This window comes from Halichondria panicea, chromosome 11 (assembly GCF_963675165.1).
Source record: "Halichondria panicea chromosome 11, odHalPani1.1, whole genome shotgun sequence".
Classification (NCBI taxonomy): Eukaryota; Metazoa; Porifera; class Demospongiae; order Suberitida; family Halichondriidae; genus Halichondria; species Halichondria panicea.
The window spans coordinates 6,555,085-6,570,180 of NC_087387.1; the positions used below are offsets into that span (position 1 = coordinate 6,555,085).

The 15,096-nt window shown below is 44.9% G+C and overlaps 4 protein-coding genes across 5 annotated transcripts in view; 3 read left to right on the forward strand and 1 right to left on the reverse strand.

The window, feature by feature from the left end:
- LOC135344131 (scavenger receptor cysteine-rich domain superfamily protein-like) overlaps positions 1-15,096 on the forward strand; it is a gene marked incomplete in the record, with an annotated part of 804,697 nt that overhangs the window by 581,530 nt on the left and 208,071 nt on the right.
- Positions 2,425-6,631, forward strand: LOC135344091 (protein O-mannosyl-transferase TMTC3-like). The gene is made up of 9 exons (XM_064541186.1): positions 2,425-2,937; positions 2,988-3,081; positions 3,261-3,376; positions 3,422-3,567; positions 3,826-4,537; positions 4,676-4,892; positions 5,441-5,681; positions 5,956-6,323; positions 6,387-6,631. The coding sequence occupies exons 1-9, from the start codon at positions 2,515-2,517 to the stop codon at positions 6,524-6,526; spliced, it is 2,457 nt and encodes an 818-aa protein (XP_064397256.1). The 5' UTR covers positions 2,425-2,514; the 3' UTR covers positions 6,527-6,631.
- LOC135344112 (protein O-mannosyl-transferase TMTC3-like) lies at positions 6,678-10,348 on the forward strand. 2 transcript variants are annotated; one of them, XR_010397328.1, is made up of 7 exons: positions 6,678-7,144; positions 7,257-7,341; positions 7,479-7,603; positions 8,362-8,534; positions 8,601-9,518; positions 9,621-9,762; positions 9,975-10,115. XR_010397328.1 is itself a non-coding variant. In XM_064541207.1 (7 exons), the coding sequence occupies exons 1-7, from the start codon at positions 6,722-6,724 to the stop codon at positions 10,256-10,258; spliced, it is 2,142 nt and encodes a 713-aa protein (XP_064397277.1). In that variant the 5' UTR covers positions 6,679-6,721; the 3' UTR covers positions 10,259-10,348. The 2 variants fall into 2 exon arrangements, 1 of the variants encoding a protein (XP_064397277.1); XM_064541207.1 differs by having other exon boundaries at positions 6,679-7,144; positions 8,601-9,510; positions 9,975-10,348.
- LOC135344107 (uncharacterized) lies at positions 10,326-14,871 on the reverse strand. The gene is made up of 5 exons (XM_064541202.1): positions 14,352-14,871; positions 12,536-12,966; positions 10,886-12,300; positions 10,663-10,826; positions 10,326-10,573 (listed from the first exon to the last, which is right to left on the reverse strand). Exons 2-5 carry the CDS (start codon positions 12,964-12,966, stop codon positions 10,415-10,417), a joined length of 2,169 nt encoding a protein of 722 aa, XP_064397272.1. The 5' UTR covers positions 14,352-14,871; the 3' UTR covers positions 10,326-10,414.

Below are 15,096 nucleotides of genomic sequence, written 5' to 3' on the forward strand. Positions count from 1 at the left end.
ATGAAGTGTGTGTAGTGAAGAGATGAAGTGTGTGTAGTGAAGAGATGAAGTGTGTGCAGTGAAGAGATGAAGTGTGTGCAGTGAAGAGATGAAGTGTGTGTAGTGAAGAGATGAAGTGTGTGTAGTGAAGAGATGAAGTGTGTGTAGTGAAGAGATGAAGTGTGTGCAGTGAAGAGATGAAGTGTGTGTAGTGAAGAGATGAAGTGTGTGTAGTGAAGAGATGAAGTGTGTGCATGCAGTGAAGAGATGAAGTGTGTGTAGTGAAGAGATGAAGTGTGTGTAGTGAAGAGATGAAGTGTGTGCAGTGAAGAGATGAAGTGTGTGTAGTGAAGAGATGAAGTGTGTGTAGTGAAGAGATGAAGTGTGTGCAGTGAAGAGATGAAGTGTGTGTAGTGAAGAGATGAAGTGTGTGTAGCGTTGTTGTATTCATTATATATAATTGAACAATCCATCAATCCAACATCACCACTCCCAAAATGAGAATTACCACCAAAACCAAACCATTGGTACCAACCAACACATATTATATTACCTCCACACATTTCCCTGCAGTACCTCTAGTGTGTATGGGTGTGAGGTGGGACTGTGTATGTGTATAGTTAATGGGCCACACAATTACCAGAATAGTGCATAATCTTTACAAGTATCATAGCTATACTGGTTGAGGATAGTTCAACAGAGGCTGAGGAACAGTAGGTTGCAGGGAAGTACCATCTGCCTGTCCAAACCATGCAGCCAGTGGATTGACGGGTACAACAGTTAGTGTGCTAACCGTGTACCAAGCAATCGCTTCAACCCCTCTTGACTGACCAGAGTCCTCACACCCCCTCCAAGGAGGGCGGCCGCCGTGCTGTTTTCATCAAAGCTGATACTCACAACAGATGCTTGTCCGTTCAGTACACTACAGGTCCACGACACTGACGTCAAACCACTAGCATGCATGGGTTTAGATGAACAGAAGACACTTTCCTGCAACCTGCTGTTCCTCAGCTCAATCCTCTGTTAAACCACCCTCCTAAGCTACTTATAAGGCTATGCACTATAACCTTACAGTTTCAATGAGCACAACAGTTTTAAACTTGCATGACAACAAGCACCCAAAATTACCACAAAAAACCAATTATTATAAAACCACCAATAGCTAGGGCCACACGGACAACAGCAAAAAACAACAGTTGAGCCAGCACAACAACAACAACAACAAAGACAAGGACAACAAAATCTTCTCACACTAAAAGGAAACAGTACATACGAGTATACAAGGACAGGTCTGAGAAAACTCACAACTGCAAGCTCTCCAGTCGCCAACAACAACAGCTAATTTTCCTTGTCCACCACTGCATGGAAAAGAGTCGTCCCCATGCAGCGTCTGTGCAACAAAAGGATATGAAATCAATTCCAAGAACAGTCAGCAATAATATCTAAATATTGAAATTAATACTGGACACAAGCTAGCCTTAGGACATAATAAAGCAGCAATCATTTCCTAAAGACACAGCAAGCAAACTCACCAAGAAACAACTCTTCCTTCCATGATCCACACTCCAGAAAAATGGCTTTTCAATCAGATGACACTACGACACAGTCAGAGCATGCGCAGAAGCAACTGCTGTGAGAATTGTGCAATAGATCAGAAAGACCGCAGATAGTAAGTTATCAACTTGAGACAGTAAGCACCTCAGCTCCCTTGATTACTCATATGCAAACCAAGGCAGACATGACCATGAACATGACTCGTGATGTGTGTGGTGGTGTTGTGTGACCATAGATAGAGTAGAAGAGGGTTAGGGTTAGGGTTAGGGTTGGTGTGACACACAAACTACTTTCACTTCCTCCTCACTATCCCACTCTCTCCTTAAAATACTACTTTCAAATTACCAGATCTACAAATACGACACAAATTAGACACCCAACAACACCTCAAACTGTCCATGGTTACCAACAAGCAATCTCACCAATGAGAGCTAGCCTCGATCCCAGGCCGCACTTCCCACTTGTTCTTTCAAAGGCGGGTGAGGGAGGGTACAATGAGAGCACATGCTGGAGTGTCATCACTCCCCCTTCCCCACTATAACCCTCTCTCCCACTATCACCCTCTCTCTCCTTCCCTCCCTCCCTCCCTCCCTCCCTCTCTCTCTCTCTCTCTCTTTCTCCCACTGATAGATAGCACCTCAGGCTGCTGGGCATAGTCTCAGGCAGTGTATTTGTACTAAGACGTGTCGGGAATGTCAGCACATAATCATTGAACACACACCAGAGACAGTTGTACATGCAATAGTGAAAGTATATTTGTGGCTGCTATATGGGGTTTTTCTCGATTACAGGCCGCAGTCTTTAGATAATCGTTACAATAGTGAAAAGTCGGAACTTAAACAACAACACATTATCGCGGCTTTTATTCGAGTTGCGCATGCTCACCAGTGTGGGAGTCTTTTGCTTGTAAAAACTTCATTTATATGGATTACTTGGCAAGCCCACAACTTAGTTACTAGCTAGTACTAGCACACTACATGTATGGTAAGATCGATGTTGTCCAGTCCTGCTGTGCTGGGAGGGTTATGTGGGATACTGGGAGCAGCTCTCTACCTCAACACTTTGGACTGTGGTTTATGCTATGATGATCTGCCAGCAATCATTGAAAATCAAGATCTGAGACCTAATCAATCGTGGTACAATCTGCTCAGAAATGATTTCTGGGGAGTTCCTATGGCAAGTGGAGATAGTCACAAGTCGTATCGTCCTCTGTGTGTGGCCACATTCCGACTCAACTATCTGTTGGCCGAGTTGGAGCCCATGGGCTATCATTTGATCAACATTCTCCTCCATGGAGTCGTGTGTTACTTGTACGTTCACTTGGTCAGTCTAGTCTACAGTCAAGTGTGGCCAGCACTGATAGCAGGACTCCTCTTTGCAGTCCACCCCATACACACTGAGGCTGTGAGTGTCTGCATATATAATTATACATAAAGTGTTAATTTTCTTTCCAGGTAGCTTCAGTGGTTGGCCGCGCTGATTGTCTGTCTGGAGTGTTTTTCTTACTGACACTGCTCAGCTACCATAAAGCTACTAAAGTGGATGACTGTGAGTGCATGGTTTAGTACTAGCATCAGAGGAATGCTGTGGAGCACTTAGCACGATTCAGTTTAGGCCTGCACTTTATTGCTATGTCTACACAGATATTGTTTGCATTCAATATCTATGCATACTTTGTGCACGTTATTGTACACCTCTCATGTTGACTGCCTTGGCCTATACTCCAGTGAGCGTGTGGTTGTTGGTGTCCCTGCTGTGTTGTGTGTGTGCTACTCTGAGCAAGGAGACTGGACTGACAGGACTTGCTCTCTGCTTAGTATATGATCTCTGTGTAGTTAACAAGGTAAGCTATTCAATGTTGTCGGTAACTGTATAACTCTATTGGCAGGTGGACCTTAGTTCGATCACTAAAGTGCCCAGATCATCCCCTCCAGTGAATGGTCTTGTGCTGAGGACAGTGGTGCTGACTGCATTTGGTGGAGTATTTACTCTGGCAAGATTCAAACTCAATAATGGAATGCCATCGTTCGGAATGTACGCAATACCGTATAGAGGGTATATTTTGAGGGTATAAATGTTCGTGGTTTTCGCGGATTAGGCATGAACCGCGAACATTTATAACCGCGAATTTAATATCGCATGCTTGCATGCTGCAAAAAAGGCGCTATTCCATGAAAATTAAATCCGCAAAAACCTGTCTAAAGGCACATCCGCGAAAATTTAGATCCTCAAAATATACCCGCTATACGGTAATAATTATGTGTGTATTTATTGCAATGATGTTTGCTGCAGGCATGACAATCCTACCCTTTATCTCCCGTCACCATGGAGACAACTTAATTGGTTACATCTTTGTTTCGTCAATTCTTGGCTGATGCTTAATCCGTTCTCTCTGTCATGTGACTGGAGGGTGGGGGCTGTCCCTGTTATCAGTACACTAATTGATCCATGGAACGCTGCTACTATTCTCACTCTGCTCATTGTGATTGGCTTAGGACTGTACAGTTTCAGTGGTCTACTTGATAACGGCAGTACCGTGTTGTTTGGTCTGAGTCTGTTGGTGTTCCCGTACGTGCCAGCCTCCAACCTGTTCTTCCCTGTTGGGTTTGTTGTAGCAGAGAGAGTACTCTACCTGCCCAGCATGGGACTATGTCTACTAGCAGCACACGGACTATGGAAACTGCACACCTCCTCTGGCAAACACACCAAGTATCTCCTCCATTTTATATTGGCCTGTCTACTTCTCTCCTACTCACTCAAGACTAATCAGCGTAACAGAGATTGGGTATCTAACGAGCAACTCTTCAGTTCTGCAATCCGTGTTTTCCCAGAGAATGGTCTTATGCTCAATAACTTTGGGCAGGAGTTAGTCAAGCGTGGAAACATGTCTCAAGCCATAGCTGCTCTGAGGAGGTCAGTAGCCGTGGCCCCACACATCACATTGCTGCAGTTTAGCCTGGGCAAAGCTCTCAAAGATGTGGAGGAATATGCAGAAGCTGAATACGTAAGTAAAACAACAAAACCATGCACCTACGTACATTGTACAGTCAGTTAATAATAGTTTATCCTGCCATCTAATTAGTTACACTCAATGATTTAACGTAACTCAATCCCCCACAATACACTAATAATAATTATGCAGTATTTTGATAGTGCTGTAAGAATGGCAGCTGAAGAGCAATCTGCTGAACTGGCTGTAAATATCTATTGTGAATATGGGACAATGCTAACTCGTGAGTCTAACCTCCACAACACTACTGCACTGATGTATGCCCTGAGGCTGTGGGAGACAGCCCATCGGTTGCAACCAACCAACGTGAAGCATCTACACAACAAGGGATACGCATTGCTCAAGCTTGGTAAGTGTACAGTGGTCGCTGTGTGGTGTCATGCACACACACACAGTGGCGGATCCAGAGGGGGTTCTTTGGGTTCAATTGAACCCCCCTTTGAGAAAGAAGTGAGTGGGAGGCTCAAGCAACTAGTTAGCAAGTTGTTCTTTTCTTACTAGCTTTCACATGCACTTCTCACTAACCTTTAGTCCTTGTTAGTCCTGCAAAGCTTTGTCTGTGCAGTTTCAGTCACTATGAAGGCTAAAAACTCTCCAGCGTAGTTCATGCAGGCTGCTTATGAAAAGTAATGACCTTTTGTTTAGGAAAAAATTCGGTGTGTTAATGCACATGATATGCTCACTGTTTCGAAGAAGTGAAAACCTTTTTTTTAGGTAAAATATCAGTCCTTGACCCGCTCATGATCAGAGCCCTGGAACCCCCCTTTCAAGAATCCTAGATCCGCCACTGACACACACACACACACACACACACACACACACACACACACACACACACACACACACACACACACACACACACACACACACACACACACACACACACACATGTTGTAGGGCGCTACTCTGAGGCTAAGACAGCCCTGGAGAGAGTGTTGTCAGCGTCACCCAATCACTATGGAGCTACCTACAAACTAGGAGAGGCTCTGTTGGGCATGGGCAGTGTGTTGGAGGCTGAAGGACAGTTCAGGAATGTACTGAAACTGAATGAAAGCGATGTACTAGCCAAGTTCCAACTAGCAGCTCTATTAATGAGAGGAGGGGCCAGTGGGGAGCAATTGATGGAGGCTCACCAACTGTAAGTATCTGTATGTAACTCTGTATAGGAGTCTGTCATGTAAACATTCAAAACCGTAGACAATAGGGGGCTTCGGTGCATGGGGACTGAAGCCCTCCCCCCAGTGTCTTCCCATAATATTGGTTATATAGTCATGCCAACCTCAGAGCCCCCCCCCCACTAATTATCTACGCCCTTGGAATTAGATGATTTAATTATACAGGATAACAAATTCATTTTTAATTAGCAATCTGTATTATAATTATCTGTACTGCCTCCCCCTCCTCGTGTGCAGGTTGCTATCGGTAACTACGTCTGAGCCGCAGAATGAAAATGCAATGTTTGCTTTAGGAGTGGTTTGTTACAACCAACAACAGCTCTCCCTGGCAGAGGATGCCTTCCTGCGCACACTCACTCTCTCCTCAACTCACTCAAGTGCCCTATACAACCTCGGACATATGTATGTGCAATCGGGAAGGTACCGGGAAGCCAAGGAAATGCTAGCTCGGCTGATTGAACTCCGACCCCTACATACACAAGGACTGGCTCAGCTAGCTGCTTGCTATGTCTACAGTGGTGATTATGTAACAGCCATGACACTGTATGACAGAGCAATCCAATCGTCCAATGGAAAGCCAGACGCTAACACTCTATCAAACTATGGTATGTATAATCACTGTATTAATAAGTTGTAGTGTTAATTTTTCTGTTTTTGTTTTTCTGCAGGTGTTGTTTTGAGGGAAATTGGGCGTCTTAAGGAATCTGAAGAGATGCTGATGTCAGCTCTTTCTATAAAAGACGCAAATAAGAATATTATTTTTAATGAACTCAATAAAACAAGAACTCTCATGTCATCATCTATATAGATAGCTAGTCAATCGTATTATTGCTAGAGTTTATCTCAGGTCATTTTTACAGTCACTTATCTCCTTTGAAGTGTTGAGTAATTTGTTGACTTCCTCTTGCGGTAATAGCTCAATGCCACAAAGCGACCACAGTTACCCTGGAATTTTACCACAAGCCAACACAATTGATTGATCATATCGAGTGCTAGCTACACAATGGAGAGTGGCTGTTGTACTAGAACCAGTGCTGCTGGATTCATCTGTCTAAGTGTGGCAGTCATAGTCTACCTCAACACACTGAGCTGTGGATTCTGTTATGATGATAAAGCAGCTATTCTGCAGAACAAAGACTTGCTCCCTAGCTCATCATGGAGTGATCTGCTGTGGAATGATTTCTGGGGAACTCCATTGCATTTGAATGCCAGTCACAAGTCATATCGTCCTCTGTGTGTGGCCACGTTCCGACTCAACTATCTGTTGGCCGAGTTGGAGCCCATGGGCTATCATTTGGTCAACATTCTCCTCCATGGAGTCGTGTGTTACTTGTACGTTCACCTGGTCAGTCTAGTCTGCAGTCAAGTGTGGCCAGCACTGATAGCAGGACTCCTCTTTGCAGTCCACCCCATACACACTGAGGCTGTGAGTGTCTTATCAGTGTTGAACTGTTTGTGTTTAGTAAATTGTTTTGTTAGTACATTAACAGTATATTCACCACCTCGAGTAGTCACAGCCAAGCTGCCATTCACTGCAGGTGGCGGGCGTAGTGGGGAGAGCCGAGTTATTGGCAGCGCTGTTCTTTATAGCAGCTCTCCTAACTTACCACAAAGCAGCTCGAGGTACGTGAAATCATATAAATACATGAGAATGCAAGGAATCTTATAAGCAGAAACCCAATGCTCAATTATTCATTCTTACCTAATGCAATTAACTGCTTTAAAGGTTTCTTTTAACAATTTAATATCACTATAATTAGGTCAAGGATCTGTTGGTTGGTTGCTATGCAGCATGACACTGACGCTATGCTCACTGCTGAGTAAAGAGACCGGGCTCACTGTCACAGTCGTGTGTGTGGTGTATGACTACTGCATCTTACACAAGGTGTGTGGTGTGGGTGTGTGGGTGTGTGGTGGGGATGGTGTTATACCACATGCTGGCTTGTGGTGTGCAGTGTACAGTGGTGGTGGCTGTATTGTGGGTATGAAGATGAGTAGTGGATGGGAAGAGAGCTGCTATAATAATTATCCGAGGCGCGTGGGCGGCCACGGGTATAGTGGTCTGTTTGTCTGTTTGTTTGTTTGTTTGTTTGTTTGTCACAGGTATATCTACTCACCTGGATGCCACAGCGCTGCGTTTACAGCATAGATAGCCTTCACACAACAATATCTTGGTTTAAATAGTGGCAGGTTTTGATGTTAAAGCTTCATTGTCGAGCAAAAGCTAAGAAGCTTGAAGCAGCTACAGCTAGCTACACGTGGCCTTGATTACGTAGTTGCAGCTGAAGTGATCCGTACCAGGAACAATTGTAGTAGAAAGCTAAAATTGTGACTGGTTGTTGGCTGACTCTGGATCCTATACTCCAGCCTGGCAGGAGCCATACCTCTCTAAGTCTAACGCTCCAGGCTTCTTTGCTGTGATCCCAGTCCACAGTGCATGTCTAATGTGACATGTATACCACTATAGCACTCAAAGTTTCAGCATGCCTCCAGTCTGGTTTAGTTTTATTGCTTTTGAGTTGCTCTTGCTAGTCATACATGCTACATGCACTGCATTATCACTCTTCTGGTTTCTTTATTATCATGTCACCAGCCGAGGGTTTGCACTTTAGTGCTCTAGTTATATGTATTTATTGTCTGTAGGGAACTTTACAATCAGCCGTTGATCTTGTGAGGCAGCTCGTTACCTACCACACCACCCCCCAGCCAATGTGGGTGTGGTCATTCCTCTATCGTACCGTCGTGCTAACTGTGTACACTGTTACACTACTGGCCACTAGACTATGGATGAGCGTCACACCACCTAACTTTAACTCGTAAGTTTACTAAAATTAATTGCAGTGTTGTACAATTAACTTCATTTCTCCTGCCCCTACTTGCAGGAAAGATAATGAAGCGTTGGATTTAGATACTCCGTATCGGCAGCTACATTGGGCCCACATGACCTTTGTGAACTCTGAACTCTTGCTGAACCCTAGCAGACTAATGTTTGACTACAGGATGGGTGCTATTCCTCTCATCACTTCATTACTTGACTATCGCAATATCCTGACTATCCTCACATTGTCTGCATACGCTGGACTGGGGCTGTACTCCCTTCATGTGTTCCATTGGCCAAGATCTCACACTCGTACAAACCAACTCACTCAAAATGGATATAGCAACGGTCATAGCAACGGTCATAGCAACGGCCATAGCAACGGCCACAGTAACGGCTATAATGTCATTAATGGCACCACACGCAATCATTGCAATGGAGCTGCTCTAACATGTTCATATTCTACGATACAGCCTCGTACATGTAACAAGCTGTACAGTTCTCAACAGATTTTGTTGTTTGGATTAACACTGATTGTTGTACCGTTTCTACCGGCTACTAATATCCTCTTCCCTGTTGGGTTTGTTGTAGCAGAGAGAGTACTCTACCTGCCCAGCATGGGACTATGTCTACTAGCAGCACACGGACTATGGAAACTACTCAATAAATCATCAACATCTAATTTAGCAAAACTATTTCTAGCCATTCTCCTGCTAACACACACGACTAAAACTATGATCAGGAACAGAGATTGGGCCTCCAAGATCACAATGTATGGGTCACTGTTAAAACTATTCCCTCACAATGGTTATGCACTAGCGAACCTTGCACGAGAGTATCGCAATAGTGGGGAGCATGGCAGAGCGGAGGATGCCTACAGATTAGGAATGGCCGTGGCTCCAAATGTATCCATTAATTTTGTCAATCTTGGAGCAATGTTAAAAAAGCAACAGCGCTTCAGTGCAGCAGAGCCGGTATGCTTGTGAGTGTAATATTATATACAAAGTGTTTTCTAAACAGCTATTCATGATAATTATGATATTTGTTAATCGTATCACTAGCTGTTATTTGTTACTGTGCACAGGTGTTGTTTGCAGCCGTAGCGGCAGTTCAAAGGTCACTGAGTGCTCATCCTGAGGACAGAGACAAGTTGTCCAACTTGTATGTTAGTCTGAGTGGAGTGGTGGGACGTGAGGGGGGCAGGTTGAGTCAGGCATTGGAGCTAGGTGAGAGCTAGGACACCACCCTTCTAGATTAATTCTGGTGCTTTATTAAATTCTTCCTCCGGGTCCCCCACACACACGTCCCTCACCACCCCCAACACACACCCACACACACGTCCCTCACCCCCCCACACATGTCCCTCACCCCCCACACACACCCACACACACGTCCCTTATCACCCCCCACACACCCACACCCACACATACATCCACAGTTGAGGAGGGGCTTAAACTAAATGATACCAAGTCAGCAGCCCACAACTCGAGAGGCTCACTACTCTGGAGAATGGGACACTCTGACAAGGCAATGGAAGCGTTCACTAGAGCTCTAGGATTGGACGCCACTAACACCAACGCTCTGTACAATCTTGCTCTTGTGTACAAGCAACGAGGGGAGGCAACAAAGAGCGTGCAGACATTAGAGGTTCTACTGCGAGTGGATGGATCTCATGAACTTGCTAAGAGAGCTCTTCAAGAATTGAAACTGTTGACAGTTTAGCTACGTACGTTATTAATCATTTATTTTCATTTTATTTACTCACATATGCATTGTATTATATCAACAATCGATTCTTAATTATAAAATTAGCGTGAACATGTTGCAATTGCTAAGGGTAGATAAGTATTGTACGAGTGATCTATACACAAAATAACGCTAAGTTTTGGTCTGGTCTAATTGTTTCTTGGCATTGCTCAACTGTTCTTGTAGCAATCGTTTCTCTTCTTCAAACTTCCTCCGCTCATCTTCAAATTTCTTTCTTTCTCTCTCCAATAGAAACCTTTCCTCGCTCGCCATCAGCCGCTCCTTCTCAACCTATAGGTACATCACTATAACAGCACTGATCTAATTACACACACTACTCTAATATTACTAACGGACATGCACACTGAATGGTAGCTAACCTCTCTAAGTGTTGATGCGATGGATGCTTTTTCTATAGAGGTCAGGGTAGGGTCAGAGGTCAGTTGGACAGTATCGGCTCTACGTTTGCTCTCTCCCTGTGACAACTTCTGACGAGAGAGGAAAAGGTTGTGACCTCTGTCCGGAGATAGAGGGCACGTCACAGCTGTGTGGGTAAATGGATAATTATAATACCTTAATTAATTTACTGAACTCTGAACTCACTGTTAGACTGTTCTTCCGGTGCTGGCTCTGAGATCTTCATCAGCTTTCGTCTAGGTGTGGGGGAGGGCTTGGGAGAGCGAGGGGGTGTGTGAGGTGTGGAGAGAGAGGGGGAGGTGGGCGTGTCAGGTGTGTGAGGCTTGAGAGGTGAGGGTGGAGTACGAGGTTTGTGAGGTGTGTGAGGTGTGGGGGGCGTGTCAGGTGTGTGAGGCTTGTGAGGTGACGGGGGTGTACAAATCTTGTTAGGGGTGTGAGATGATGGGGGCGTACGAGGCTTGTGATGTGACGGGGGCGTATCAAGCTTGTGAGGGGTGTGAGAGGAAGGGGGCGTACGAGGTTTATGAGGTGACGGGGGCGTACCAAGCTTGTGAGGGCTGGGGGGCGTACGAGGCTTGTGAGGTGAGGGTGGCAGTTCTGTTTGCGATATTTTCCGTGGAGTGGGTGGTGTTAGTGTTCTTTTTCGAGGTGTGGGCGGTGTGTGAGGGGATGGGGGCGTATGCTGTGAGGTTGGTGAGTCATGTGATGGGGGGGTGTGATAGCCGTTGACCTTGCGTGGAGTGGGCGGTGTTCCGTTATCAAGTTCAGACAATTGTATTTTATTGACTTCGTTCATCACTTCCTCAACGTCATCATAGTACGCACTATTGTTCTCTTGCAGTGGCCAATCAGATTTGAGCTTCAAATCAGGTGATTCTTTAGCCGGTAACAGAGAGGGTGTTGTTATGGCAACTGATGACTCATCCTCTTTAGGGGGCAGTGGAGGAGAAATAACTCTGGGGGGCAGTGGGGAAGAATCTTCTTTGGGGGGCAGTGGAGGAGAATCGTCTTTGGGGGGCAGTGGGGGGAGATTGTCTCGTGGGGGTAAAGGTGGAAAGTCATCTTTGGGGGGCAGAGGGGGCGCTTCATTTGTGGTTGTTGTTGGGAATTCACCGCTGTTCTCAATGTCTTTAATTTTCTCACGTCCACTGTTGACCTTTAAACTCTCTTCGCTCACACTTGCGTACAAAGGTTGATCACCTAATTGGCTAATATCCTCGTACAATGCTAATTCGGTATCCGTGGCAACGACTTTTGGTATTGGAGGGAGCGGCTGTGATTTAATAGAAGTAATAGAACTATCAGGTCCAACTTCCTCGTAAAGGTCACTGGGTTCATCTGTTACTTGTACGGCTTGATCATAAACAGGCTCTAAGTTATCGGAGTTGAACCTTGACCTATCTTTCTCAGGATCAGTGTACAATTGTTCGATGGGTTTGGCCACATCATAGAAAGCCTCGGGGCACTCATCAATATCTGAGGGGGCGGGATTCATTTCCTCGTATGTCAGCTGACGCTCTGTGCCGTTAGGTGGGCGTGGAACCTCAAGATCAGGGGGGCGTGGCATCTCCTCACTGTGCGGCCGCCCACCAGTGTCCGAGCTGCAGGAAAATATACCAAATCAGACTATACCCTCACGCTTTTTTCATGACAACAGAAGATTTAGCCCAGAAAGCAATCACTGATATCAGCACATTATTTGATACGCCTCTCAATATATGTACAAAATACATCATTGTGAAATTGTACAATCCTCACTCAAGTTATGGGCACTCAAAGCAAACACGATAATTTGTAACACATGCTATTCAGAACACGGCAGATATGGTAGCATACCTTTGTTCTTCTATTGTTCCGTTGCTACCCACCATACTCGTACTCTGTGACCTTTGACCTCCCATCAGTCGGTTAGCATCGAGGTTCTCACTGAGCAGTTTATCACGTGCTCCTTGCAGCATTCTAATCCAATCATCTGTTTCGTCTTGCCTGTCAGAATACATGCAATAAGTTCGTTGGTTGGTGACAATCGCAAAGCAACAAACAAGATCAGCAGCTTTAGGCCATGACACATCACTGGCTTCTCCTTTACGCACTTTGAACTTTGTATCTCGGAGTGATATTGCACCGAGGTGACCTTTGGACGTGTCCTTATAATAGTAGAGACAATAATCATCTTTTAGAATGAAGAATCGCTTGTTCCATGACTTGTACTTCCCTCCACACTTCTGGAGGACCCCGGAAAATAGCTCCTTAGGTTTCTGAGCCATCTGTGTGTGTGGGGGGGGGTGGATGGTGTGTGTGTGTGGGTGGGTGTGTGTGTGTGTGTGTGTGTGTGGAGTGTGTGTGTGTGGGTGTGTGGGTGTGGAGGGTGTGTGTGTGGAGTGTGTGGAGTGTGTGTGTGTGGGTGGGTGGGTGTGAGGGGATGATAATAATCATGTACCATATGTAATAGCCAACTACATACTATTTTCCCCACTGATTTCTGATAGCCTAATTTTGGCTCTTATCCAGCTCAGAAATGGTTTCACAATTACCCAAACAATCTCGAGCACCTTTTACTGTGCACATGCTAGACCAGCCAACACAAACACTTGTCATAATGTCATTATAGTGGGGCAATAGAACACAATAGAAACCATTCTAATATAGGTAAGAAAATAACAAAGTATTGAGGACACTACATGTACATGCATGTATACAACACACAGAACACAGTCAGTAACCTTTCCTATACTATTCAGTGAATCTACAGGATCAGTCATCAGTGGAACCATCCCCAGCACTACAGTAGCTGCCAGTGCCATCCCCAGCACTACACTAGCTGCCATCCCTAGCACTACAGTAGCTGCCATCCCCAGCACTACACTAGCTGCCATCCCCAGCACTACACTAGCTGCCATCCCCAGCACTACACTAGCTGCCATCCCTAGCACTACACTAGCTGCCATCCCCAGCACTACACTAGCTGCCATCCCCAGCACTACAGTAGCTGCCATCCCCAGCACTACACTAGCTGCCAGTGCCATCCCTAGCCAGTAGTGTATGTGGCTACTTGTTGAAAGCTTAGCTACATGCAAGCATGTACCAACACAAACTGCTGTTGGTATCACTAGCTCTGTATTATATTATAGACTGCAGTGGCTAAATCCACTCCCCACATTCCAAACACCAACTAAACACTGGACTAAACAAACCACAAGCCTCCTCTATTAACCTGGTTATAGGCATATAGGTATATAGGTACATAGGCACATAGGCACAGGCTATAGTGGTGTGTGTACACAAGTGGTCCACTGGAATAAGCACCTCTCAGTGTTAACTACTTTAATTTATTAACGACTGCTACCAATCGCTGAACTTGCACACACACAACCAGCTACATGTACTAGCTTGCATCATACAACTGACTATATCATACAGTGCATGCAGTAATACAACACACACACACACACACTCACTCACACACACACACACACACACTCAAACACACACACTCACACACACACACTAATATATATGGAAATATGCTAAACACGATATCAACAATCCATCATCTCAAATAACAGAACTAGGTCACAGCACATGCACAACATAATTATCATGTTGGTAGCTTGCACATAACACAAGAGTCTATACATCTATACCAACTTACTGCTTGATCCTGTAGCTTGCTGTCCACTAGTACAGTACACCTGCAGTCGGTTTGATCATAGATATATATAGGTCTGATGCTGCACTAGCTTTAAGCTTTATGTTTAGAGGGCGTATCCCATTACATTATGTTGTGGAAAAGGGGGGCGGGACTGTAAACCAATTTCTGACATCAATAGTTTTGTTTGTAATGATCTTTACCCACCCAAAATGATAGGTCAGTTTGCACATGCGTAGTAACTCTACAAGACACTCCCATCTATAGGGCTAGGGTACTCCCCCTCACCCAAGATGGCTAGAATCACAGTAGCCTCGATCCCAGGCCGCTCTTCCTCACCTTGTGAAGGAGGCTAGAACCACAGATGCTCCGCCAAGATTCCGGAAGTACACAAATTTATTTTCAACAGAAGTTCAACTTCCGCTATCAAAATGACTACAAGTAATTAAATATTCACACACTTATAACGTAGTATTGTACATACACACGAGTTCGATTGTAATAAAGCAATAATAATTATTATTATTAGTGATCGATGTCACAACATTTGGTACTCCATAATTATGTATACTACGCAAGACAATTAAATTACCGGCACGTGCACGACATGCAGCTAGCACATGCACGACATGCAGCTAGTACATGCACGACATGCAGCTAGTACGTGTTTTACTGCAGCAGAGGACGTCATACGAATATATAATTATAATTATGGTAAAGGCAAATTATAACTAGTATCAGCTGTTCT